This window comes from Gouania willdenowi, chromosome 22 (assembly GCF_900634775.1).
Source record: "Gouania willdenowi chromosome 22, fGouWil2.1, whole genome shotgun sequence".
Classification (NCBI taxonomy): domain Eukaryota; kingdom Metazoa; phylum Chordata; class Actinopteri; order Blenniiformes; family Gobiesocidae; genus Gouania; species Gouania willdenowi.
Genome location: NC_041065.1, coordinates 30,739,516 through 30,766,695, shown reverse-complemented (window position 1 = coordinate 30,766,695; position 27,180 = coordinate 30,739,516). Strand labels below are relative to the sequence as shown.

Genomic DNA, 27,180 nt, shown 5'->3' with positions numbered 1-27,180 from the left:
CCCAAGTTGGGGTCAAAAATAAAAATAAAAAAGTCGCATAGTGAAAAATATGTATTTTATCCCAAGAAAGAGTCATTTTTAGACTATAAATCAAAACAAAGATGAGATTTTTTGGATTTCAAGAGCGTATCACCCAAGAACCAATGCGACTATATGTGACTAATCATTAGTGATGTGAACAGTCTATGTGCATAGCTCTAAGCTGATCTAATTACAGGAGCTGAGACATATGATAAGCTGTTTACTGAAGGCACAAACATGTTGAAGCCTTAAACCCTGACAAACCTTTTTTCCAATTTTGAGGAGCTGTTATGTCCACCAATAAATAAATGTAGTATGTATAGCAAATGTTTTTGTATATTCTGAGAGAGTAGGTGGAGCTATATTACTATACCAAATTTCAGTTTCCTATGTGATGTAGTTCCTGAGATATTAGAAGCTGAAAATGGAAAAAAAATAAAAAAGTACAAAAATGGACATACACCCCTCACTAAATTGTCCATATCTCAAATATATTAAATCAATCAAACTAAAAATGAACTATTTAATTATGAAGAAACAATTTATAGAAAATGCAGAATTTGTTGAGGCCAAAGTGTGTGGGATGTGTTGAAATGACATGGAATGACCCATTAGCGATTTTGCAATCCGATATAATTCTGTAAATAATATATAGCTCAGTTCCAAATCTCTATACCTGCATGTATTACACATAATTACAGTCATTTAGACAGATTAATACTGTATTTTTCTGGCTAAGTTGCATTAACTTGATCTGTACGTCAGATAAACAGCAGCATGTTTTGGAGCGGACCTGAACCACTGGGTTTGGCGGCGCCGGCACTTTCTCCACCAAACTTTCCTCCTCCAACAGCGGAGACGCAATAAAGCTGAAGCCTCTGAAAAGCTGGTTAGCTCCAGCACTAGGGGGCGCACCAGGAGAATCTGAGGGGAAAAGAAAGCAGTTACAGACACAGTAATACAGTCATTTGGTTGAAGCTGCTACACACAATAAAGACGTAGTGTAGGCCTCATTTATCAAGAAATAAAAAATCATTTACTTGAAAAAAAGATGAAATGGGCACTTAAAAGCTTGTTTTCATCTCCACCGTGTGGTGACATTTTCGCGTAGCATGGCAAACGGGTGCATAGAAGTGACTCCAGGGGGGAATACAAGGGTATGGGAGTTTGGGAGGACAGGAGCATGTGCTGCTGATATAATGTGATGCTACTTTTGTGCAGAGGAGTGAAATCTGCTGTGCCGGCATGTTTGTTAAAAATGTAGAGATAATATTAGAGGGAAAAACATCTGTCTTCTTTTTTAATTATATATCAAGGTTTAATTTATTCAGACAAAGTTTTTTCAGGAAGTTTACGTTGATGTTTCGACCAGAAAAATACAGTATTAATCTGTCTAAATGACTGTAATAGTACTATTACTACTGGTTGACATATTTTTCAAAAATAACTTGTTGGAACTATTACGCGGAAGTCAAGGAAACATCAAAGCGATCAGCAGACGCCTCTGAAGAAGACTGGCAGTTGACAGTCGAAACAAAGTAAATTTCCTGAAAAACGTTTGTCCGAATAAATGAAACCTAAACATATTATACAGAGGTCAAACTCTAAAATCTAGTGGCTCCGAGGCTTCGGTGGTCCCGTTTCTACTCTTACCTTTAGGCGTGCGGGACGTGAATTCAGAATCAAAGTAAAACGTGTCGTCGGGACGTGAAACTGCTGGTTTGAAGGGAGGCTTCATTTCTTTCCTAAACAGTTTCTGAAAGTCATAAATGATCTTTGTTAAACGCTCAGAAACATGGAAACGTCTATTTCGTTTAGTCAGAAACTCACATTCCAGTCTATTGTAGAGAAGAAGCAGTGGCGTTTTATCTCCTCAGCGCCATCAGCGTTGGATCCTGTGTGAAAAACTGTGAGTTATGAGAATTCAACAGGAAACAAACAGTGATTACGAGCATCAGTTGAGATGACTAACCCAGCCTGTTGGAAGGGTTCCTCTTAAACAAAGCTCTCAGCAGTGATTGGGCCTCTGCACTTAAGAACTGAGGCATTCCCAGACGGGCCCTGTAGGGACAAACGGAGCTTTCAATCAACCGAATACTGAGCCAGACGCTGTGATACCAGAAGCTGAAATCACTCACTTCAGGATCAGATTCATGGTTTCTTTGCGGTCCTTTCCTTGAAAAGGCAGCGCTCCGGTCAACATCTCAAACTGGGAGAGAAATCATTGCATCTCAATAAACAAAGATTTAAATTAAAATTTTATTTCGGCAGTCTTCAAAAAAACAAAAACAGAATAAACAACACTCAAATGTCTAACGCTTCATCCGAAAGGGTGTAGGTTGAAGTAAAAGCTTATATGCACGTCCTATCCCTCACAAAAAACCTAAACAAGGCTCTCTACATCAGGGGTCACCAACCTTTCTGGAATTGTGCGTAAATTGTTATTAAGTTTTAAATGTTCACGTTTTTACTTTAGGTTTCAAAATGCAACACTTTATTTCTCCTAATGCCTGCAACTGTTTCACTCAGAAACAGCTTCTTCCCATAAGCTGTTACCACACTGAACCTGCACGTGCACCATTCCCCCCATTTGCCCCCCAAACACACGCTAAAGCCCCTTTCACACGGGATGAGTATTGCGTAACATTCGCTCACATAGTTTTCAACATGGCGGGAGCTAAGAAGAAAAGTAGGCACTGGACGTGAGAAGAAACCTTAAAATTAATCGATACAAATAAATAAGCATGCGTCGCGGAAACAAAACAACGCGTAATCAGATCCCGCCCATTTCTGTCCAAATCACAGAGAGGCCTATTCGCATTAGATTAGTATTATCAGGACCTTGGAGTTAAGCAAAATATCGTAGGTCATTTTCAGGGGAATTTTTACTTTGCAAATTACTGACATGGCCGATTCGCACGAGATTAACATCACAGACATTCTCCGTAATTATTACAAATCACATGTGGTCCCTGGGTAAAACTAATCCTGTGCGAATATGGCTTAAGGAAATAAACATACAATAAATATTCATTGCAATGTTGAAATATGTAGCATTTGCACTGTATGGAGATATTTATGTGCTTTTAATTTATTAGGATTTTTTTCACCTTTTTTTAATGTGTCGTAACACTATTCCAAGCTGCCACAATTTTGTTGTATGACTCGTCTTGTACAATGACAATAAAAACTATCGATCATTACGTTTCACAGAAAAACTCGATGTTCCTATTTTGCTATTCACTAACAACTTTAAATAATCAAAAAATGTAACGTGTTGTACAATTTAACCATTATGTAATATTTTTTAGAAGATCCACTATCACAACCCAGATACTAGGGCTGGGCAAAAAAATAATTGAATCGCTTTATCGAATTTGCAGATAAAAATAATTTTTATTTTGAAAATTCGAGTTTAAAAAAAAAAAAAAAAAATGTAATTAAAATTTTTTTGGACTTTTTTTGCGTTCCGTCCTTATGTGTTACCATAGCACGATGTGAGCCCGCCCCCTCTCTGTTTATATTTGTTAATCCTTTGAGTACAGTATCTGTGTGCCACAGGCATGTTTTGATTTTTATTCACACTATGCTGAGATTCTAAGAGAAGCATTTATTATTTATTTAATTGTAATGTTATATGTTATAAAATATGTAGTTATCTGATTTATTAATCAGAAAACTGAAGCTACTGTAAAGTTGCTGTTGCACTTTTGCTTAAACCTGAGTTAAAGCTTGAAATAGTTGAATGACAGAACCTCATTTACTTTATATTATAGAATTATTCTATGCATTTTAACTCTTGAGGACAATCACAGCAATAAAGTTGCACTTTTGACAATATATCTGATGTCTGCAGTCATTTTTAAGTGAATTGAAACTCCAATTTCTCTTAAATAAATCTGAGATTTTTTTTTTTCTAGGCAAAATTGCCCAGCCCTAATTAACACAGATGAAAAAAATCTACAATAAAATGAGTAAAATAAGCAGACAATTAACAGATGAAACCACAAACTCAAGGCCCAGGGGCCAAATCTGGCCCTTCAGACCATCTAATTTGGTCTGAAGAAAGTTAAAAAGACTGAAAAAACATGAATAATTTTCCAAATTGTCAAATATCGGTACACAAAACACAAAATTTTCTTTTAAAAAATCTGAGATTTTTTTAGGCAAAATTGCCCAGCCCTACCAGATACCAAATCTGAAAACATTTATCACAATGTTTTAGTGAAAATAAACATTGAAAGATGTTTATTTAATACAAAACTGTATAAAGTGAAGCAGTATGGAACTCTACGAAGACACCGACTACATCCAGAGTTAACGTTGTGGGTTTGAAGCACCTTACATGGTCCAGGCGGGCGACCTGGTGCCCGCAGGCACCATAGATAGATAAGATATAGATAGATATTTCCGTCCTTACCATTAGTACCCCAAACGACCACCAGTCAGCGCTGTGGGTGTGTCCCTGTCTGTTCACCACCTCTGGTGCCATGTACTCCACCGTGCCACAGAAGGAAAAAGCTTTCTTGTGATCAATCGCTTCTTTGCACAATCCAAAGTCTGGAAAAAAAATATGAATATCACACATTTATTTCATCCAAACAGAAAAAAATAAAAATAAAAAATGAAATAATTACTCTAGAAGCACCAAAACAGGCTGCTTTCAACACTGACCCGAGACAGTTAGGAGATGCTCTCCTTTTCTCTCCTACTTATGACTGAGAGGAACATTTTTAATCATATTATTGTTGATTTAATGTTTTTACTGATGAATTTAATGCTAATATTGATTCTTAAACTGTTAAATGTTTTCTGTTGCACAATCTTTTTTGTCCCGTTTACCCTTTTGCATTTGTGTCAAATCATATCTTCATATCGTAAGTACCTTCTCATAATTTTGTCATCTGTGGAACAGTGGGGTCTCCTAAAACCCCCAACTGTGTCTGGAACATCGGTTCCCTATGAAATCTTAATGTACAAATTTAAAACAATGAGTGGAATTTAAAGTGGATTATTTATTTATTTATGTATTTTTGATTTAATTTTATGTGATTAGTTCAATAGTAAGTAAATATGGTCTCATATGTAAAATGTAGCAAATTATTGTCTCCTATTGTCAAACGTGTGATAAAATGGACTCTGCAGCATAAAATAATCCAGTTTCAATAAATTACAAGAAAATATAGTATTTTATTGAGCAATTTGTGGTGAATTTGTCCAAAACATTGGCTTAACAAGGAACTAGCTACATTTCCTGATTATTTTCAATTTAAATAAATCTTTCTAAGTATTCTCTGCAATGTGTTCATGTACACCCAAGGGTACACGTACCCCTGTTTGGGAACCAGATTGAATTGCCCTGTGTGTGAAATACGCTATAAAAATCCATTTTCTTTGCATAACGAGGGTCATAAATGTCTGATGTGGAGGAGATTTTTCTGTGTGTGTTCAGGCAAATTAATTGCAAATAACACAGCTCACCTGTAAGCTTGATATGTCCCTCTTCATCCAGGAGAATGCTTTGAGAAAACAAAGTTAAAATTATTTAAATATGATTCATAAATAAGTGTCCAAATATCATTTAATAACAGATATCACTCAATTGTGTGCTGTAATCTTTACAAAAAAAAACATGTAGCATTTAACACAGCCTAATGGGAATTCTAGGGACTTCGATTTTCCCAAAGATCGCAGCAAATGAACGGAAAACGCACAAAAAACACAGAAATTGCGGAACAGGTCATCAGATTTTGTTTTTGTTATTTAAGAAATGTTTTTTTTTTTTTTTTTTAATTAGGCCCAAAAATGACACATAAATAGCTCATATGTAGGTTTTAGGAGAAGATCACACATTTACACACTATTTTTTATCCAGGAAGTGGGTGATTTAGTGGGAAAAAGCAGAACAATGTGCATCAAATTTTGCTCATAATCTCCTTCAAAATCTCACACTTTGCAATCAAACGACTACCTGGGGTTTTGTTGAAGATGAAACAGCTTCGACGCGGATTAAACTTTCACTTGCTTGTTTTGGGACACATATTTTTATGTTTTTTTGATCTCGTAAAACGGGCGGCTGAGTGTCTAGCGGTTTAGCTATAGCTAACGGACATTCTTGTAATGTAATCTGAAGCTTAAAAATATGAAATTAATAAATGTAGATGACTATTTAGCATGTTTGGTACTATTCGCAGGAGTTTAATAGTCAGTAAAGTCATCTAAACAGGGAAAGAAGACGAAACGAACACAATAAAGCACATGTGTCAAAATCATGGCCCGGGGGCCAAATACGGCCCTTGGAGTATCCAAACTGGCCCACAGGAGAAAGTAAAAATTACAGAGAAAACATGAACCACTGTGTAAATTAAATTTAACATGTCTGATGCTTATATCACATGATTGTGGTCATTTTTAATGTTAAACTGTTACATTTTCCACAAAGTATTCCACAATATCAGGGCCGGCCTTCTCGATAGGCAACACAGGCGGCTGCCTAGGGCGCCATCTGCTGGAGGGGTGCCAAATTGCACCCCCTCCCCAATTTTATTTTATTTAAAATAATTAAAAAAGTATAATAAATGTGAAACACACCATTTACAATCACTGTACATGTTTTCTCATAATTGAATATTAATATTAATAATCTGTAACTATACCTGCTAATCTTCTGTCCATATTTATATTTATTTTATTTATATATATGTCTATATAATTCTATTGTGTTCTCTGGCTTTAAGATTTGTATTAGTGACTGGTAAAACCAAACAAAAAAGTAGAAATTTCCTTCTACGGAAACTTTTATATTTCATTTTAACTTTTGATTACACTGTTTTGCATTGATTTTGGATTTTGCGCCACTTTTGTCAAAGTCTAGGAACTAAATGACCTGCACAATATCTCCCTTAATTAAATACAAATTGGTCACAAAATCTAAGAAATTTAAAGTGTAGACCCTGTTGGGACTGATATTTATCACTTATTGCTTGGATATGGTCGGTTTCTTACATATTTTGTATTTTATGTGTACGTAGAAGGGGCACAATAATGTTGAAATTACTTGTTTTCTTGCATAAAATCTGTGGCCCACTGTAGATCAAACTGCTCCGTGTTTGGCCCCTGAACTAAAATGAGTTTAACACCCCTGCTGTGAAGAACAGGTTTAAACTTATGCAGAAATGGGAAAAACACTGAAACAGAAATGAGGGTTTTTTTAAACAGAACATCAGAGTTCATAGCTGCTTATTTAGTTTGGTGCTAATCATAGTAAATGTTTACAAATCACACAGAACTGATGATGATTACTTTTCAGGTTTCAGGTCTCTGTAAATGATGCCCAGACTGTGCAGGTGATCCAAACCCAACGCCAGCTCCGCCAGATAAAACTTCACGTCCTCCTCTGTGAACATCACCTGGGAATTATGGAAATAAACACATGTTCAATAATACGAGGAATGAAATCAGTCCATCAGAGCTTTGTGAATCTCTCTGACCTCTTTAGAAAGTCTGGTGAAAAGATCTCCTCCTCTGAGGAAGTCCAGGATCAGGTACAACTTCCCCTCCGTCTGAAAGGCTACAAACACATCAACACATTAGCTTCATGTCGACTTTAGCTTCAGCTAATTCATCATAATGACAAAGTAAGTGTGAGGAGCGTTACGAGGACTCACCGTAGTGAAGTTTGACCACAAACGGGTGATTGACATCAGCGAGGATGTTTCTCTCCATCTTTGTCCTCACACGGTCTCTCACTGAAGCAATCACATGGATGAACACACATTAATGAAACATGAAAAGAGAGAATGGTGATGAACAAACACTTTGGGTCCTATGAAGAATGAGGCTCAGGCTTAGCAAAAAGACTTCAAAATCCACTTGAATATTTAACCAGAACTTTAATTACGCTCTTAATATAGTTGCAGTGGTTCCCATAATGTTTCTGCAGCACCCCCCCTTTGAAGAATGAAAAACTCTCAGGCCCACACGCATCGCGACAAATTTAAAATAAAAAGGCTAAAAAAACAAACAACTTTTGCAAAAATTTAAAATGTGGACTATTCTTCAAATCTCATTAAATTTGCATAAAAATGTTAGATCAGTGGTTCTCAACCTTTTTCAGCTCGCAACCCCCAAAATAAAGGTCCCAGAGACCAGAGACCCCCCACTGTAACTGAAGGTGGTAGAACATAGACATGAACATTGTAGAACAATCATGTGGAGACAGGGCCATCTATAAGGGGGAATAAAGGGGAGATATTTTTGGGGTTCATCCATAAAGTCAGCAAAATGTGCGATAACCACATTTATTTATTCATCTGAATAATATCCACTGTTATCCAGGAATGTTTATTATTATTATAGTCATCTTAAAGATGGAAATCCTTGTTTTAATTACAAATAAAATGGGTTCAAACTGACTAAAAATGGTGGAAAAGAAACTGGTTAAAAGTTGCAAATGAGAGTGGCTCAAAGTGTCAATATTGGCTTAAAAGTGGCAGAAAAAAGTTAGAACAATTAGTTTAAACTGGCAAATAATGGGCATGACAAATTGTGAATGTGGTTACATTGGCACCAATGAGCATGAAATATGGTGAAAAGCGGTTATAAGTGACAATAATAGGTCAACATATGTGACATTAGGTGGTAAAAGTGGTGGAAATGGTTTAAAAGTGCCAAAAATGTCTTGAAAGTGGAAAAAATGTGCAAAAATATTTGATAGAAAAGTGGCAGAAATGGGAGTAATGAAGCAAAAATTACGGTGGCTGGGAAGTGTCAGGTGAATGCAGAAAAACACGAATGCAAAATGACCACAACGGAAGTGTTTCCGCAACGGAAGTGTTAGCGACGGACCGGTATTATGATATGATAGCCTAATATGAAAAATATAAGAGTATCCTAATCAACTTTCACTTACTTTCATACGTGTTTCGATGTGTTCTTCTCTGTTCTGGTGGGTTAAAAACATCCACCAGAAACGTGTCCGTCTGTAATACCGGTCCGTCGGAAACACTTCCGTTGTGGCCATTTTGCATTCGTGTTGTGACCATTTTGTATTTGTGTTGTGACCATTTTGCATTCACCTGACACTTCCCAGCCACCGTAAAAAATACATTAAAAGATGAAAAATATGGCAAGAAAATGTGATGAAAATATGTTAAAAATATGGCGAGTTTGGTTTAGTTGCAGAAAAAGGGTAAAAATAAGCAAAAATGGGCTCAAATATTTATTGAAGGCGTCTGGTGACCCCCTCTCAGTGTCTCGCGACCCTAAATGGGGTTGAGAACCCCTGATCTAACAAACATGTTGGTTTCTCTCAAGATTGATGCTCAGGCTTAGGAAAACATATCAAAGCCCACTTTAATATTCAACCATTTCAACTAGAGAACTTGATTCATTGATTACATGTACATTACAGGTGTGTTTGTGCACCTTTCAGCGTGGCCTTCTTCAGGACCTTCATGGCGTAGAGTTCGTTAGCATCAGGCGGGGTCACCTTTCGCACCAGGAACACCTGAAAAAATAAAAAAATCAACAAAAACAATGATGAAGTGATAGGTTAAAACAACAAAGAAGAGAGATAACGAAACAATGAGACCCACCTTTCCAAACGATCCCTGTCCCAGGACTTTAAGAAGCTCAAACTGAGAAGCATCAGCTTTCTCCGCGCCTTCTTTGACCACATGGGTGATGTTAATCTCCTTGATTTCTTCATCATCCTAGAAAATTAAGAAAAATAAAAAAGATACATTTTTTATAACAGACGGTTTTCAAAGCAATTACCGTAGTGAAACTCTGACGAAGTTTGTGAAAAACTCAACATGGGCCGTCTGTTTTAAATTATTATTTATTATATTTATTATTATTATTATTACCAGTTTCTCCAACATGAGCCTATGCTGCTGCTGCTGCTGCTGCTAACCACAGATTAACACCTTTCTACACCTGACTTAAAGCTTGAAATAGTTGAATGACGGAACCTCATTTACTTTATGTTGTAGAATCATTCGATGCAGTTTAACTGTTGAGGACAATCACAGCAATAAAGTTGCATTTTTGACAATATATCTGAAGTCTGCAGTCATTTTTAAGTGTATTGAAAAAAAACTGAAAATCAAATCGAAACTCCAATTTCCCTTTAAAAAAATCGAAGATTTTTTTTTTTATTAGGCAAAATTGCCCAGCCCTAATTAACACAGATGAAAAAAATCTACAATAAAATGAGGAAAATAAGCAGACAATTAACAGATTAAACCACAAACTCAAGGCCCAAGGGCCAAATCTGGCCCATTAGACCCTCTAATTTGGTCTGAAGAAAGTTAAAAAGACTAAAAAACATGAATAATTGTCCAAATTGCCAAATATTTGTAAATTATTAGTACATATCTCAGCCCTTCTAAATACACAAATTCAATTAAACGCCACAATATTTTTCCCATGCTTTTATCAAATGATTGCAGTCAACATCCTGCAGGGACTGATATCTGTTACTTATTGCCTCGGGCCTCATGTCATTTATGTATCAGTTATACGTTGTGTGAAGTGCAAACTTTAGGACATTAATGTTGAAAATGCTTGTTTTCCCGCCTAAAATCTGGTCCATATTTGGCCCCTGAACTAAAATAAGTCTGACACCCCTGGATTAAACAATAATTACTCAACACTTACTGACGAGAAACAGTTTTAACAAACATCAAACTCAATAGAGAAAGGCTTGTGTTTGTTCTTCAGATGGAGATTAAAGTAATAATTAGTTTAAATATGTTACATTTAAATTAGGCTAAAGACTGATAATTAGGGATGTAACGATTCACTCAACTCCCGATACGATTCGATTCACGATACTGGGTTCACGATACGATTCTCTCACAATTTATTTTACAAAATGAGACTGTAGGCAAATGATGATAGAAAAATATTCCTTTATTTTTTTTTTGTGAAAAAAAATAGAAAATACTGTACTATTTTCCTTTTGTTTTTCATTGTCAAAAGAATCCCTTGATAAACTATTCAAAACAATGCAAATTAACTAAAAATAAATCTTGAATGAAATAAATAAAGGAATAATACAAATGAAGAAGAAGCCTATACATTTTTTTTTTTTTTTTTTAAAGTGCAACTGAAAATGTATTTTGTGCCTTAACAATTGGACTTAAAATTTTAATTAAGGTATTTAGGTCAGATATTTGTTTGGTAACCCAGTGGTCGGTTGGCATGCAGGTATTCTGTGCAGTGAAGAAGAGATGCTATGCTAGCAGACAGAGCTAATAGAAAAATGTGAATTTTACAGATATTCACGTAATATTACAAATATTCTTTCGGCGCTAAAGGGGTAAGGAATCATTTATGAACATGTTTAAGAGTAGAAGTCGGACAGAAAAAAAGTAGTAGCAGATTCCGCCCACCGCCTCAGCATTTGGACAAGAGAAAGATAGATAGATAGCGCCCTCTGCTGTTTAAAAAAGTACTGTGATTCAATTTTCAGAGAATCGATGTGAATCGTGATACCTATGAATCATTTTTTAACTGCCTTACGATTAATCGTTACATCCCTACTGATAATAATATAGTAATAATTCCAGCATGTTCATGTCGTCTTCTTTTTTGAATAATATGAATATAATAGAAGAGAATAGAATGTTTCTATTGTCATTAAACACAAGGTACAACAAAATCAAAAAGACAACTCTTATGGTTCAAGATACAGAGAAAATAAGAAGAAAGATAGATACTGTAAGTGTATGTTTAGAAGAGAAGCTACTAAGACGATAAATAAACTAATAAATAAACAGTGAGAACAATGAAGATAAATACTGGGAGAGTCGTCTGACTGCTGCACTCCTTTTTTTAAAAAAAACAAGAAAAAAACAAACTGCTAAGGTTTAACATATGGAACCGCCTCAGGATCTTATTCTCTGTGCAGAGCTTGCATGTTCTCCCTGAATGCATTTTGCATTCTAAATTAGCTGGAATAGTTGCAGGTGTTTACAACAAGTTTCCACTAAATATTTAATAAATGCATTATATAGCAAATCTGATGTACGGAATTTCACCTAATTTTCTTTTGTCTTAATCTAGTTTGTCGTTGTACATTGTGTATGATGACAATAAAAGCCTTTTATTCTATAAGTTGTTTAGTTTCTTTAAAAAGGAACCACTTTGTTGATGCAAAGATAGGCAGGTATACGGACCTCCGTGGGTTTAAACTTTTAAGACAACGACTCTAGTGAACAACTGGTTGGCATTAATCTGCCAATAATATTTAAATATTTCTTTGTAATTAAACATTTACATCAACTGTCAAAACACTTTTTAACTAGTAGTGAATATTAGAGCTGGGCGATTCATATTTCGATATTTTTTCTCAAAATGGCAATATACAATATAGATTTTGATCATTTTAATTCAAATAAAGACTTATCAGGAAGACAATTCAGGGTTTTATTTGCTAATGCAAAATGCCACACAGGCTAAAATAACATTCTGGTGTTTTAAAAAACTAGCAATCCTCAAAAAGCAAATGCACAAAACGACAGCAAAAAAACACACAAAATTACAACAAAAACACAAATTAAAAGAGAAATACACAAAAGAAAAAACACAAATACTTAATAGGAAAACAAAATACACAAAAGGAGAAAAAAGCACAATGACACAGCAAAGATTCACAAACAAAATCGTGAAAAAATAAACAAGAGAAATACACAAAACAACAACAAAAAGAGAAAAAAAAATACATAATGAAAGAACAAACAACAAACATAATCAAACTGACAACAAAATACACAAAAGGAGAAAAAAATACACAATGGGACAGCAAAAATCCAAGAACATACAAACCAAAAAAATACACAAATTGAGTCAGAAAAACATGCAAAATTACTGAAAAATACACAAAAGAACAACACAATACATAGGACAACCAAATATACAAAACATCAACAAAAATACAAAATGGGACTTGGACATTTATTAACAAACTGCTGCACAACAAGTGCCACTTTTGGCTTTTTCTCCTCTAAGGGAGAGCACGTGTGAGTGAGGCTTGTTTAGATGAAGGTCTGGGTTAGGACGTACTCAGTGATCATCTAACTGTGCTTTTAAAACCGTTCTGAGAAGTAGCAACTCCTAAAATGAGTACTTTAATACAAAATAAACTTCCAAACAAAGATGTTGTCATTTTCTATAGCGCAAAAATAAAAAACTGGATATATCTTAATATGTTTCCCAGCACTAGTGAGTATACGAAACACCACAGAGTCTCAGACTTTGTCAACAGGAAACCATAAAACCAGAGTTCACGTTGCCATCACTGCCACCCTTAGTCACCCTAACACTGCAGTGCATTCTATGCCGATGACACCCAACATTGATCTGACCTCTCACAACATTAGATGGAGTCACTTTACCGTGCAGCGGCTCCTCACTGCAGGGACCTTCACTGAGCTTCCACGGCCAACCAAACCTTTGTTCTTCCTGAACAGGAACAGGAACAACGCTGGACTCAGGTGGAACTTTCTCTTATCCATCGCAGGCGCCGCATTTCCCAAAGCGTTACTTTTACCTCATCTCACTATGGTAGGAGCATCATCCAGAGACGTTTGTGTTAGAGTGTCAGTAAAGCTCAACATTCTATCTCATCTCTCTATGATCAGCGTCTCTTCACTGACTGACTCGAGCTGAAACAAAGTGAGCAGGAAGGAAGCAGATAGCTGCTCATTTTCTCACAGTCCTGCACCCAAAGTTATCACACGTCTGCAGACGCACACACGCACACGCACACACACACACAAAACTTTAGCCAAGGGTGAAGAGACAAAGCAGAACGTGCACCATGATAAAGTAGCTCTCCATGCTCACCATCATTACTGAACTTATGGAACTTTGAAAAGCAAATATGACAGAAAATAACTGCTTACATTTAGGTCAGAGGTGGATAACTTCTATCAGAGCGACGCCCACAAAAATGTGATTGTCAGATCCGAGGGCCACATTATCAACATTCATGTTAGCATTTAGATTAAAGACTAATCTGAGCATGAATACAGGGAAAGACAACGCTTTGTAGTCCTTTAGTGTGTTTTTCTTGTTTAGTTTTTAGACATTTAGTGTGTTTTTGAATACGTTTTGTCGATTTTCTTGTCAAATTCTGACATTTTTTTGCCTTTTTATCTGTTTTTCGAGTCATTATGTGTGTTTTTGTTATATTTTTTTGTGATATTGTTGTCTTTTTGTGCATTTTGCTGTCATTTTCTGTGTTTCTGGAGTTTTGTGCGTTATGTTGGGCTTCATATAACGTCATGAATTACAATTTTGTTTTGGGGGCCGCACCAAATTTGACTGAGGACCGCATGTGGCACCCGGGCCGCCAGTTGCCAATACCTGATTTAGGGTTTGTCATTCACGCATTACTTAACCTCCTAAAGACATCGATTCTGTTGCCTCAGCAACACAAGCACTCAAAATCATGCAGTTGTATAAAAAAATAGGCAAATAAATTGCATTTCATTCCAAAGGTTAAGTTTATCATCTTAATATCTAAGACGTTTATCTCGTAAATGGCTTTTTTCAAGGAGACGATAATATTTTAACAGATAAAGACAGAGTGTCGGCCTCATAGATTATTAAATCCACTTTCATTCCCACACAAACAATGTAGAAAGTTGATGCTGCCGTCCATAAAGTCAGTAAAGTCATCATGGTCTATTGTTCTATGAATCTGTGATAACCACATTTATTTATATAATAATAGCCGCTGTTAACCAGACAGTTTATTATTATTATTTGCACCATAGTAGATACGATATAGTCATCTTAAAGATGTAAATCTTTGTTTTAATCAAAAATAATTGGTGGAAAAGGTGGTAAAATGGGATTTTAAAAACCACAGAAATTGGTTAAAAGTTGCAAATTAGAGTGGCCAAAACAGACAAAAAAAGCAGTAAAAAAAAAGGCTTAAAAGTGGCAGAAATGGGGGGGGGTGTTAATGTAATTTCAAAATGTAGGAACAATTAGTTTAAACTGGCAAATAATGGACATGACAAATCATGAATGTGGTTAAATTGGAAAAATAAGCATGAAATATGGTCAAAATAGGTTTAAAGTGACAATAATGGGTCAACATAATTGACATTAGGTGGAAAAGTGGTGGAAAAAATTTATAAGTGTAGAAAATGTCTTGACAGTGAAAAAAATGTGTAGAAAAGGCATTGAAATCTGAAGGCGAAGTGGCAGAAATGAGAGTAATGTAGCAAAAATGCATTAAAAGGAACAAAAATATGGCAAGAAAAAGTGATGGAAATAGGTTAAAATATGGCACGTTTATAGTGTTGACCAAAAATGGTGGAAAAGTTGGTGAAATGGGATTTTAAAAACCACAGAAATTGGTTAAACGTTGCAAATTAAAGTGGCCAAAATGCAGAGAAAAAGTTGTAAAGAGGTTACAAAGTGTCAATATTGGAACAATTAGTTTAAACTGACAAATACTGGGCATGATAAATAATGAATGTAGTTAAATTGGCAAAAATAAGCATGAAATATGGTGAAAAGAGGTTAAAAGTGACAATAATAGGTGGGGAAAGTGGTGAAAAGAGTTCTGAAAATGTCTTGAAAGTGGAAAAATTGTGCAGAAAAGGCTTTGGAATTTTATGTAAAAGTGCTAGAAATGGGAGTAATGTTGCAAAAATGCATTAAAAGAAACTAAAATATGATGAAAATAGGTTAAAATATGGCAAGTTTGGTGTAGTTGCAAAACAAATGGTAAAAATAAGCAAAAATGGGCTCAAAATGTTCAGTAAATATTATTAGTTTCTGTTCTACGGGACTCCTAATCCCACAATGCATTGTGGGAAAATGTGACCATTTGTCAACAAAACCTCTGTTGATGGTTGAGTCCTAAACAAAGTTGTGAGCAACAATTTCAATCTTCTACATATATTTCCAAATAAACCATCTTCTATTTATTGATCTATGAAAAATAAAAATCTGCTGCAATTAAAAAAACAACTAAAAATTCCATGTTTACAGATTATAAATAAACGCGTCTGCATTTCAAATCTGACTGGCAGAAATATTATTATATAGAAGTATTTAGTTTATGTAGCAGATTCTTAAGTCCTCGAGTGGATTTAAATTCCAACTTAAAATATGAAACAACAACAACCAAAGACTGTGCAACAGTGCAAGCTTACCTGGCATTTACAATTGGCAAAGTCCTTTTCTATCCAGGTGATATGAGACTCGTTCTGGGAGGTGTTAGAATGAAGCAGTTATTATAGATAGACACTGTATTCCATAGTATCATTACAGCACATACATTAAAGCTGAATCACCTTTACACACACGTGAACACATGGGCAACGGTTGCCACATCATTAGTGACAGGACGCGTCTCTTCCCTTTTAGTCGTTCTTCCTCTTTTCTTGAACTAATGTCACTTCCTGCCTGTTTGATAACCCTCACATGCTAGTAAAAGCCGGGGGCGGGGCTTCCCTGAAAGCTGACCGCTAAACTATTTCAATTCTCACACACACACACACACACACATGAATTCCACGAAAGTCTCCACTTCTAAGAATAAATTGTCACATTTACAACAATTTGTATGAAGAACAAATAGTGAATTAAGATTTTCAACAGACCGTAGTTTCATTTAAATTGTACTTCTGAACAATGTTTTTTTTTAATCTGAAACACAAATTAAAAACTATTTTTAAGCCTTTACACTCATATACAAATTCATCACTCCCCCTAAAATGTGAAATTACACACAAAACCAACTAAGGATATTAGGTTAAGTGACGTTAAACACAAACACATCCAGAAAACATCATGACATCACAAAAACAGTTAGAAACGCGAGCACTTGCCTCCAGTGTGGTGGTTGTTGGCTGTGTGCGAAACACCAGCCTCCACATGTCAGTGATGCAGTCGCTAAAGAAGTCTGCAACGCTCTGATTGTCTCAAAAACGTACAAATGTTCTGCCTAGAGTGAGTATCCGCCACCATGTTCTGTTGTGTGCTCGCAGTCACCACAACAGTGACAGATATACAACGTGAAAGATGTCCAGCAAAGAAATAGGAAGTGAATGATGATTGTACCGTAAGTAGCAGATTACATACTACTACTACGACGACGACGACGACGACGACGACGACGAGGAGGACGAGGACGAGGAGGACGAGGAGGACGACGACGACGAGGAGGACGACGAGGACGACGACGAGGAGGACGACGAGGAGGACGACGACGAGGAGGACGAGGAGGACGACGAGGAGGACGAGGAGGACGAGGAGGACTACGAGGAGGACGAGCAGGACGAGGAGGACGACGAGGAGGACGAGGAGGACGACGAGGACGACGACGACGACGACGACGACGAGAGGACGAGGACGAGGAGGACGAGGAGGACGACGAGGACGAGGAGGACGAGGAGGGACGAGGAGGACGAGGAGGACGAGGAGGACGAGGACGAGGAGGACGAGGAGACGATGACGAGGAGGACGAGGGAGGACGAGGAGGACGAGGGACGAGGAGGACGGAGACGAGGACGAGGACGAGGCGACGGAGGACGAGGACGAGGAGGACGAGGACGACGAGGAGGACGAGGACGACAAGGACGAGGAGAGGAGGACGAGGAGACGACGAGGACGAGAGGACGAGGACGAGAGGACGAGGACGAGAAGGACGAGGACGAGAAGGACGAGACGAGGAGACGAGGAGGACGAGGACGACGACGAGGAGGACGAGGAGGACGACGAGGACGACGACGAGAAGGACGAGGACGACGAGGAGACGACGAGAAGGACGAGGACGACGAGGACGAGACGAGGGACGAGGACGAGGACGAGGACGAAGGACGACGACGACGACGCGACGACGGGACGACGAGACGACGACGAGACGACGACGAGGACGAGGACGAGGACGAGGACGAGGACGAGGACGAGGACGAGACGACGACGACGACGACGACGACGAGACGACGAGGACGAGGACGAGGACGACGCGACGAGGACGACGACGACGACGACGACTACACTACGACTATTACTATAGTACTTTTACACTATTACTATTACTATTACTACTACTATTACTATTACTATTACTATTACTACTATTACTATTACTATTACTATTACTATTACTACTACTACTACTATTACTATTACTATTACTACTACTACTACTACTACTACTCAGATAGAAAGTGGTGAGAATGTAAAAAAAACCGAAAAAAAACCACAACTAGGTCATATTTTTGTTTAACTTAACATTTAAAAAATAAAAATTAAAGTGGAAAAAGTACATTGAAAATGTAAATATTCTTTTAAACATATGCCAACGCCGAGGGCTGCACAATTAATCAAATTTTAACCGTGATCACGATTATGTTTGCCACGGTTAAATTAACCTGATCGTCGCCAATATTAACATTTAATATACGGTCTATGCACTCTGTAATAGTGTATTTATTCAGTTAGCCTTTAGTACATTTTAAATGATTGGGTTCATTTTTTTAAAACAATTTTTTGATATAATTAAATTTTAAAGTGTAATTTTGCACTGTAAACTATACACATATTGCTTGTTTAAAAGTAGTGGAGATTTTTCCCTAATATGATGAATAATTGTGATTACAATATTGATCAAAATAATTGTGATTATGAATTAATTAATTTTGGCCATAATCGTGCAGCCCGACCAACACCTGACAGCTTGTTGATTATTGTATATATACAATATGTATAATATTTGTATTATTTATTTTATCTTTTTCTACTTTAATGTGTGCACTTGTATTTCATTCTTATTTTAATTAAGACTCTTTTAATCAATTATGTACGTTTTCATTTTTTCTTTTTTATTTCATCAACCTTCTACATTTGTTTACAAATAAACCATCTTCTATTTATTGATCTAAATCCATATTTAATTAATAGACTTATTTAATTATGTTATTATTTCTTTCTTTCTTTGTTTAGAGTTTATTCTTTTCATTTGTAATATGGGAAAAAAAATAATAATCAGATTTTATGTTGAGTTTTTTTTTTAATTTTCTGCCAACTCAAAATTGTAATTAAGCAAACAAAATGTTCATGTCAAGGTTAGTGAAGTAATTAAATAAATGATATGTATTTAAATCAATTAAATGGATTTTATTTAAACAACAGAATCAGGTTAGAGGTGGAGTTGTAACCAGAGAGTTGCTGCATGGTTTGAAACCCACAGTTGTTGATTGCTATGTGCCCTTGAGCAAGGCTCTTTACTCCAACGCCTCCTCGGTGTTGCAGCCTCAAAGGTTGGAGAAAGGAAAGGAATGAAGAAGTTAGAAGGAAGCGGTATTTTACTCATGACTTATATAAATTATTCAGTTGGAAAAACTGAACACTTCAAGTTGACTTGCCTTGAATTTAAAGCTGCAGTATGTAAGTTATTGTTATTGCTCGGTTAATGCTAGGTTAATGCAAATGCTAGGCTAATGCTATTACTAGGTAATTGTTAATGCTTGGTTAATGCTAATGCTATTGTTGGGCTAATGCTATGCTAAAGCTAATACTAGGTCAATATTAATGCCAGGCTAATGTCAATGTCAGGCTAATGCTATGCTAGGTTATTATTATTGCTAGGTTATTATTATTGCTAGGTTAATGCTAATGCTATTGCCAGGCTAATGTTATTGCTAGGCTAATGTTAGGTTAATGTGAATGTTATTGCTAGGTTATTGTTATTGCTAGGTTAATGCTAATGCTATTTCCAGGCTAATGCTATGCTAATGATAATGCTATGTTAAAGCTAATACTAGGTAAATATTAATGCTAGGCTAATGTCATTGTTAGGCTAATGCTATTGCTATGCTAAAGTTGATGCTAGGTTAATGCGACTGCTAGGTTATTGCTATTGCTAGGCTAATGCTAATTCTAATATTAAGCTAATGCAGTGAGAAGTGGGCCAACACTTGCATTTTCTTCAGGAAATGCAAATATTCTAGTTATATGTTATTATATATTATTCCTCAACAGGATAGATACAATTCACTGTAGAGCTACATTATATATGACATTACATTATTGAGTTTTTTTAAGTGTGCAGGGGTAGGGGGTACATGGCTTCAGGTTAAATGTCTGAAGGGGTACGGGACTGTGAAAAGTTGGGGAACCACTGGATAAAAGCATACGGCAAATAAATATTTATTCAAAGTTAAAATTATTCTTGTTAATTAGCTTCATTGTAGAATGTCAGACATGATGTAATGTCCCTTACTGGCCACCAGGGGGCAGTGCAGGTCTTCAGAGTGTACAGACAATCATGTAAAAGTTAAGACTTGCTTTCTGACAGATGTTACATGAGGGAAGACACAAAGAGGTGAAAGAAAAGGACAAGTGGGAGGAGCCACCAGCAGTACTGTCCAATCATATCAGCCGAGGACACAGAAGATTGAACTGACACACCAGCGCTGTAAGCCAAAGGGCATTCTTGTTGGAGCAGTTTGATCTAAAAGCTAGAGACAAAGATTTAATGTGTGTGTGTGTGTGTGTGTGTGTGTGTGTGTGTGGCTGGTGTTGTTTGTGAGAAATTACAGAATTTTAGTAAAAATTGACAGTTCTTTTCAGGGTTTGTGGTTAAAAATGATTGCAGTAGTGCGGTATAGGCACGGGAACATTTTAAGTTGTGTATCTGGAAGGACTGAAATATCGCAGATTGACTTATTTGGTAATTATTTGGTAATTTCTCATCCATAAGGAGAAATAAACGGGAGATCGTTATGGGGTTCATCCATGTTCTATGAATCTCTGATAACCACATTTATTTATTGATCTGAATAATATCCACTGTTATCCAGGAACTGTATTATTATTTGCTCCATATATAGTCATCTTAAAGATGTGAATCCTTGTGTTAATCAGAAAAGAAATGGGCGGGGATTTTGAAAAATAAGTTGCAAATTAGAGTGGCCAAAAATGTACAGGAAAAAGTGGTAAAAAGATTTCAAAGTGTCAATATTGGTTTAAAAGAGGCAGAAACAGGGAAAAAAGTTGGAAGAATTAGTTTAAACTGGAAAATAATGGGCATGACAAATCATGAATGTGGTTAAATTGGCAAAAAATAAGCATGAAATATGATGAGACAAGATTAAAAGTCACAATAATGGGTCAACATATGAGAGATTAGGTGGAAAAGTGGTGGAAAGGGTTTATAAGTGTGGAAAATGTCCTGAAAGTGGAAAAAATGTGCAGAAATTTGATGGAGAAGTGTCAGAAATGGGAGCATCGTAGCAAAAATGCATTAAAAGGAGCAAAAATATGGCAAGAAAATGTGATTAAAAATAGGTTGAAATATGTAAAGTTTGGTGTAGTTGCAGAAAAAGGGTAAATAAAAATAAGCAAAAATAGGCTCAAATTGTTTAAAAATATATAATCTTAGTTTCTTGCAGGCATCTGGCGACCCCCTTTCAATATCTGGGGTCTCAACCCCAAGGTTGAGAACCACTGATTTACACAATGATTCATGTTTATATGTCATTTTAAATTTGAAGTTTTCTGAGACAAAGACAAAGAGGAAATAAGGTGGAGTGGCCAAGAATCATGCACATCACTGTGAAAACAAACACCCAGCAGTGGGACTCTGCAGGGCACGACCGTGCAAACACAACCAGAGGGAGTAGGACACACTTCAGGGGCCCTTTGCACTGCAGTGACTGCACAGGAGAAATCACTTTAAATATTATTTATAAATTCTACAGAAAACATGGTTTGAACTGAAACAGATGACAGCTTTTACATCTCACAGGCTGTTTACGCTAAAAGACAAGTCGAGTGTTTGCAATGCTGAGTCTTATTAAACGGTGAGGGCAGCTGTTCTAAGATGGTGTCCTAGTGTATTTGCTCATGTGGGATTATTACACAGTGATTAAGCAATTTTGTAACGTCTTTTGCACAATCGACCACAGTTTAAGAACAGTATATCCTAAGACTTAAGTTTTCCACAATACACCATGGTTTTACTATTTTTTCTACTGAATATATGAAGAAAATGTCTCCCAAAGAACACAAAGTGATGCCAAAAATACACAAAAGGACTGAAAAATACACAAAATAAAAAAAACAACCAAAAATACACAAAATAAAAAAAAACAACCAAAAACACACAAAATGACAAGGAAAGCACACAAAATATTTTAAAAAAAAACACATAAAACAACAAAAATACACAAAAGAAAAACGCCGCAGTAAGTGTCTCCCAAGGAACACAAAGTGATGCCAAAAATACACAAATGAAAATACACACAGCTAATGACAACACAAAATTACAATAAAAACACAACAAATGACCAAAAAACCTGCATAAAATGTCTCCCGAAACATGCAAAGTGATGCCAAAAATACACAACAAACGACAACAAAAACACACAAAATGACAATACAAACAACAAATGACAACAAAAACACACAAAATGACAATACAAACACAAAATGATGATAACTAGGGATGTAACGATTCACTCAACTCCCGATACGATTCGATTCACGATACTGGGTTCACGATACGATTCGCTCACGATTTATTTTACAAAATAGGACTGTAGACAAAAAATTTTTTTGGGAAAAAAACTAGAAAATACTATACTATTTTCCTTTTATTTTTCATTGTCAAAAGAATTCCTTGATAAACAATTCAAAACAATGCTATTTAACTAAAAATAAATCTTGAATGAAATAAATAAAGGAATAATACAAATGAAAATGAAGCCTATTAATTTAAATTCTGGTTCTATAATAAACAATGTAAAACTGCATAATAGTTATTTTTCTTTTTAAAAGTGCAACTGAAAATGTATTTTGTGCCTTAACAATTGGACTTTAAAAAAAAAAAAACAACATATTTGTTTGGACCAGCAGAGGGCGCTGGTAACCCAGTGGTCGGTTGGCATGCAGATATCTTGCAGTGAAGAAGAGAAGCTATGCTAGTAGACAGAGCTAATAGAAAAACGTGACTTTTACAGATAATCAAGTAATATTACAGATATTCTTTCGGTGCTAAAGGGGTAATGAATCATTTATTAACATATTTAAGAGTAGAAGGCGGCCAGAAAGAAAGTATTAGCAGACTCCGCCCGCCGCCTACACTTGTGGATAGCGCCCTCTGCTGGTTAAAAAAAAAGTACTGCGATTCAATTTTCAGAAAATCGATATCAACCGTGATACCTATAAATCGATTTTTAACTGCCTTACGATTAATCGTTACATCCCTAATGATAACAACACAACAAATGACAACAAAAACACACAAAATGCCAAGAAAACAACAAATGACAAGAAAAACACAACAACAAAAAAACTCCACAGAAAATGTCTCCCAAAAACATGCAAAGTGGAAGCAAAAATACAAAAAAAAAAACCCCACACACAACAAATGACAACAAAAACACACACAATGACAATAAAAACACACAAAAGGCTCCAAAAAACAAACAAAAACAACAAATAATAGAAAACTGTATACTGTATCACTATTGATCATTATTTTAAATGTTGATATAAATTCTGATGACGTGACCCTCAGATCAGACAATTACTCAGGACCCTCATGGAGCTCACTGAGCTCATTGATTTCCTGAATAGGTAATAACCTGTAGATCAGCAGACGTTTTCGTACCATTTTTAGTTTTTCTTTGCAAATCAAAGGATTTTTAGATTCATTCTTATATGACTTAGTTTCTCTCTTTCTCTTCCTCTTCTTAACCTCATCACTCTGGAACTTGTGCTGTCTGTTCTCCATTGTTTTCTCTCATCTATTCTGTTCCATGGTGTTTTGGCCGTTATAGCCATGAGTGACAATTGGTTGAAAACATGAAGCTATCAAAAACGGGCAGACGATCCCTGCAGGCAGACACCCACTCAGCTGCAATGAGAATGGAAGTGCTGTGGAAGTCAAGGATGTTGGAAATCAAAGTTGTACAGAAAAAGAAGAACAAAATGTGTCTCCTTCAGCGCTCAACACGGATCCTTAAATATTTGCCAGTGGCTGCTTTTATTCAAGACAAGCAGAAAGGAGCTTTTTCTAATGGAATTATTACCTTAAGTTAAAAAAAAAAAATTGCACTAAAACAAAAATTGTACTTGATTGACACAAAACAAGTGAGAAAAACTACCAACAAATAATAAAAACACACAAAATGACAATAAAAGCACACAAAAGAGTGAAAGAAACACCAATACAAATACACAAAACTCCACAGAAAACGTCTCCCAAAACACGCAAAAATACACAAAAGAAAAACACACAAAAAGCGACAACAAAAACACACAAAATGACAGTAAAAACACAACAAATGACAACGAAAACACAAATGACAATAAAAACACACAAAATGACAGTAAAAACACAACAAATGACAACAAAAACACACAAAATGACAATAAAAACACAAAAAATGATGATAAAAACACAACAAATGACTACAAAAACACACAAAATGACAGAATGTCGTGTGAACAGGAGTTGAAAGATGTGACACAGATGGAAGACAAGTGGAAAAGACAGGAAATGCAGCAGAGGTAACAGGATTAGTTTGGATGTGACAGGAAATCCTGCGCTGGCATCTGTAATATTAATAGCTCGTGCTAAGTTATCAGTAAGATGATAGGAAGAGCAGGGCTTGATCCAGCTGATAAGAGGCTGTAGCAACCTGTGTCATAAATAACACTGTCATTAATCCATAAAAAAACTATGTCATCAGATCGAAAAGGAGAAAAGATGTTAAACCCTGAAAATAAGAGGTTACAAATCAGTTTTTTTTTCCACTTTCTGCAATGAGGAATAATACATTTTAATTATTATTCCCCCAGAAAACCTTTTACCTATTTCCTTTGGCCATTTTGCAACTTCCTTTGTCCAACACTTTTTTTTTTCTTCAGATTTTAGCAACCTTTTGCCAATATATATCCCTTTTTTACGTCCAAGTTCTTTTTGACACTTATCAAATTTTTGTCCTTTCTTTAATTTATTTTGGCCACTTTTCATCCAAATAAGCAATCTTTTGCCAAATAAATACCACTTGTTTCCTTTTTTCCTCTTTTTGTTCCATGTTTTGCCCATTTTTACTATTGTTTGCCACATTTTGCCAATTAAAGCTACCATTTGCCATTATATAACACCTGCTTCCTCTTTTTTCCCCATTTGTTAGACACTCTTGACTGCTTTTGGCCCATTTTAGTCACTTTTCACTCTTTTCTTGCCATTTTTGGCCACCCGTTAGTTACCACGTCTGCCTCCACTTGCTCGTCAAAACTAAAGCGTAGCGTAGCGGACGGGCCCACTTTGGGTGGATGGCCCTCCGGGACGATGCCCGGCATGCCAGATAGCCAGTCCACCCCTGGGAAGCAGCAGAAATCTTCAGCATCCTGTGACCTTCTGTGCAGTTTGAGTGGATATAGCAAACAATCAGCTTTGCGGAGTTGAAATGAAGTTCAAATCATGCCACAATCTAAAAAACAAATAAACTCAGTGTGGTTTGTCAAATGCAAAACATCATTAACAAACTAATTTGGGAGGTTTTGCAAATAAGAAACGTACCGATCAAACAAATGCGGCATGTTTTACACAAAGAGAGGTTTCTTCAAATTAAAAACAAAACAAAATCCTTCAAGCACAAAAACACAAATTTACAAAAAAATAAATAAATGTACATTTTAAAAATGAAAAAAAAAATGTTTGGCAATATTAAGTGATTAGTCTTTTTCTGATGTATATTTAAAATGTGTGCTTTAATGAAACAAAAGTCTAATTAATCCAATTACCATATCAATGGAATAATCGATGATCAGTATTCCGAAGTCTTTTCATACCTATAAAGTTATAAATCCACAAAATTAATAGGAAAAAGCTCTAAAATCTTTCTCCAATTATGTTGCATTCATGAAAAAAAATATTTTACAGGATGACAACAATAATAGCACAGCCATTTTGGTCATTACTACAAGGACAGTCATTTCTTAATTAGCTTTAAATGAAAAGTTAGTTACATACACGCATATATATATAGTATACAGTATATATAGTAAGCAGTTCAGAAAATTAAATATATATTGATTGACTGACTTTCATATATACATTTGAACTTTTATTATAGATATATTCAGACTTTCATATATATATATATATATATATATATATATATATATATATATATATATATTCAGACTTTTCTTATTGATAAATTAAGACTTTCATATCTATTTGGACTATTATTATATATTCAGACTTTCATTCCATATATTCCCTGACTCACTTAACATATTAAATTTCCTGAACGGCTAGGCTACGACATTTGAAGCAGCGGAAAATTAAAAAAAACTGCCGAGAAATTATGATCTTCCTTGGAAAAAAGTAAGAAAAAAAGGCTTTTTCCTCTATTTTTTTCCTTCTCTGTTAATAGACAATAAAGAGAGAAACGTTTGGTTTCATAAAGCAGGATGAACACAAGCAGCATCTGTGATAATGAGGAAAACAAAGAATGTGAGGACCTGGAAACTAAATATTATCCTCAATCAACGCTGAAGGGAAGAAGCGTGAAACTATGGCAACTGTTTCCTCTCTCTCTCTGCATCCTCTTTGCAAAGAAAAGTGTGTGTGTGTTGAGGCCGTGCACACACACACACACACACACGTTTCCGCCTCACGGTTACAGGTGCTATTTGACAGTTTTCATCTTGGCCAACACTGAAGACCTCCACACTTCACCCTCAACGTGCACGTTTGATCCGTGCACATCACCACAGTGGATTACTCATCACTGATCCTCCAGGAAATTATACATTTCATGGCTTTTAAAGGCTGGAAATGTAGCTTGACTGTGTAATATCAGGGACCTTTCAGGATGCACACAGTAGAACGCACGTGCACGCTCAAGTGCACACGCACAGGGTGATTAATGGAGTCAGAGCTTTTGCTGCGTAATCACTACTATCATCATCACGCCTGTTAGTGATGGGTAGGACGTGTGCATAGTGCGTTTACATCAACCTCGTTTTTTTTTTTGTCCGCTCAGCTCAAAGTCGCTATCGGAGCTTAGCGACGCCAAGGACACCGAAACCATGACAACTAGGCCAACAGCAGCCATGAATGGATGGAGAAAGAATGGTTTTGAATGGATGGACGTC

The 27,180-nt window shown here is 36.1% G+C and overlaps 1 protein-coding gene across 5 annotated transcripts in view; it reads right to left on the bottom strand.

Annotated features, from left to right (window-relative positions):
- The window catches only part of rps6ka1 (ribosomal protein S6 kinase a, polypeptide 1), a 78,571-nt gene that overhangs the window by 7,584 nt on the left and 43,807 nt on the right, over window positions 1-27,180 (bottom strand). For 2 of the 5 annotated variants that reach the window (XM_028438761.1, XM_028438759.1), the window contains exons 3-15: window positions 16,206-16,259; window positions 9,618-9,734; window positions 9,448-9,529; window positions 7,689-7,769; window positions 7,512-7,591; window positions 7,324-7,430; window positions 5,503-5,540; window positions 4,442-4,581; window positions 2,160-2,230; window positions 1,994-2,082; window positions 1,852-1,916; window positions 1,675-1,777; window positions 815-945 (exon numbers count right to left, since the gene is read on the bottom strand). In XM_028438761.1, the coding sequence (XP_028294562.1) occupies window positions 815-945; window positions 1,675-1,777; window positions 1,852-1,916; window positions 1,994-2,082; window positions 2,160-2,230; window positions 4,442-4,581; window positions 5,503-5,540; window positions 7,324-7,430; window positions 7,512-7,591; window positions 7,689-7,769; window positions 9,448-9,529; window positions 9,618-9,734; window positions 16,206-16,259 (1,158 nt within the window). Of the gene's footprint in view, window positions 1-814; window positions 946-1,674; window positions 1,778-1,851; window positions 1,917-1,993; window positions 2,083-2,159; window positions 2,231-4,441; window positions 4,582-5,502; window positions 5,541-7,323; window positions 7,431-7,511; window positions 7,592-7,688; window positions 7,770-9,447; window positions 9,530-9,617; window positions 9,735-13,424; window positions 13,661-16,205; window positions 16,260-16,883; window positions 16,971-27,180 lie in introns of those variants that run through there. The other 3 variants (XM_028438764.1, XM_028438762.1, XM_028438763.1) reach the window with 3 other exon arrangements.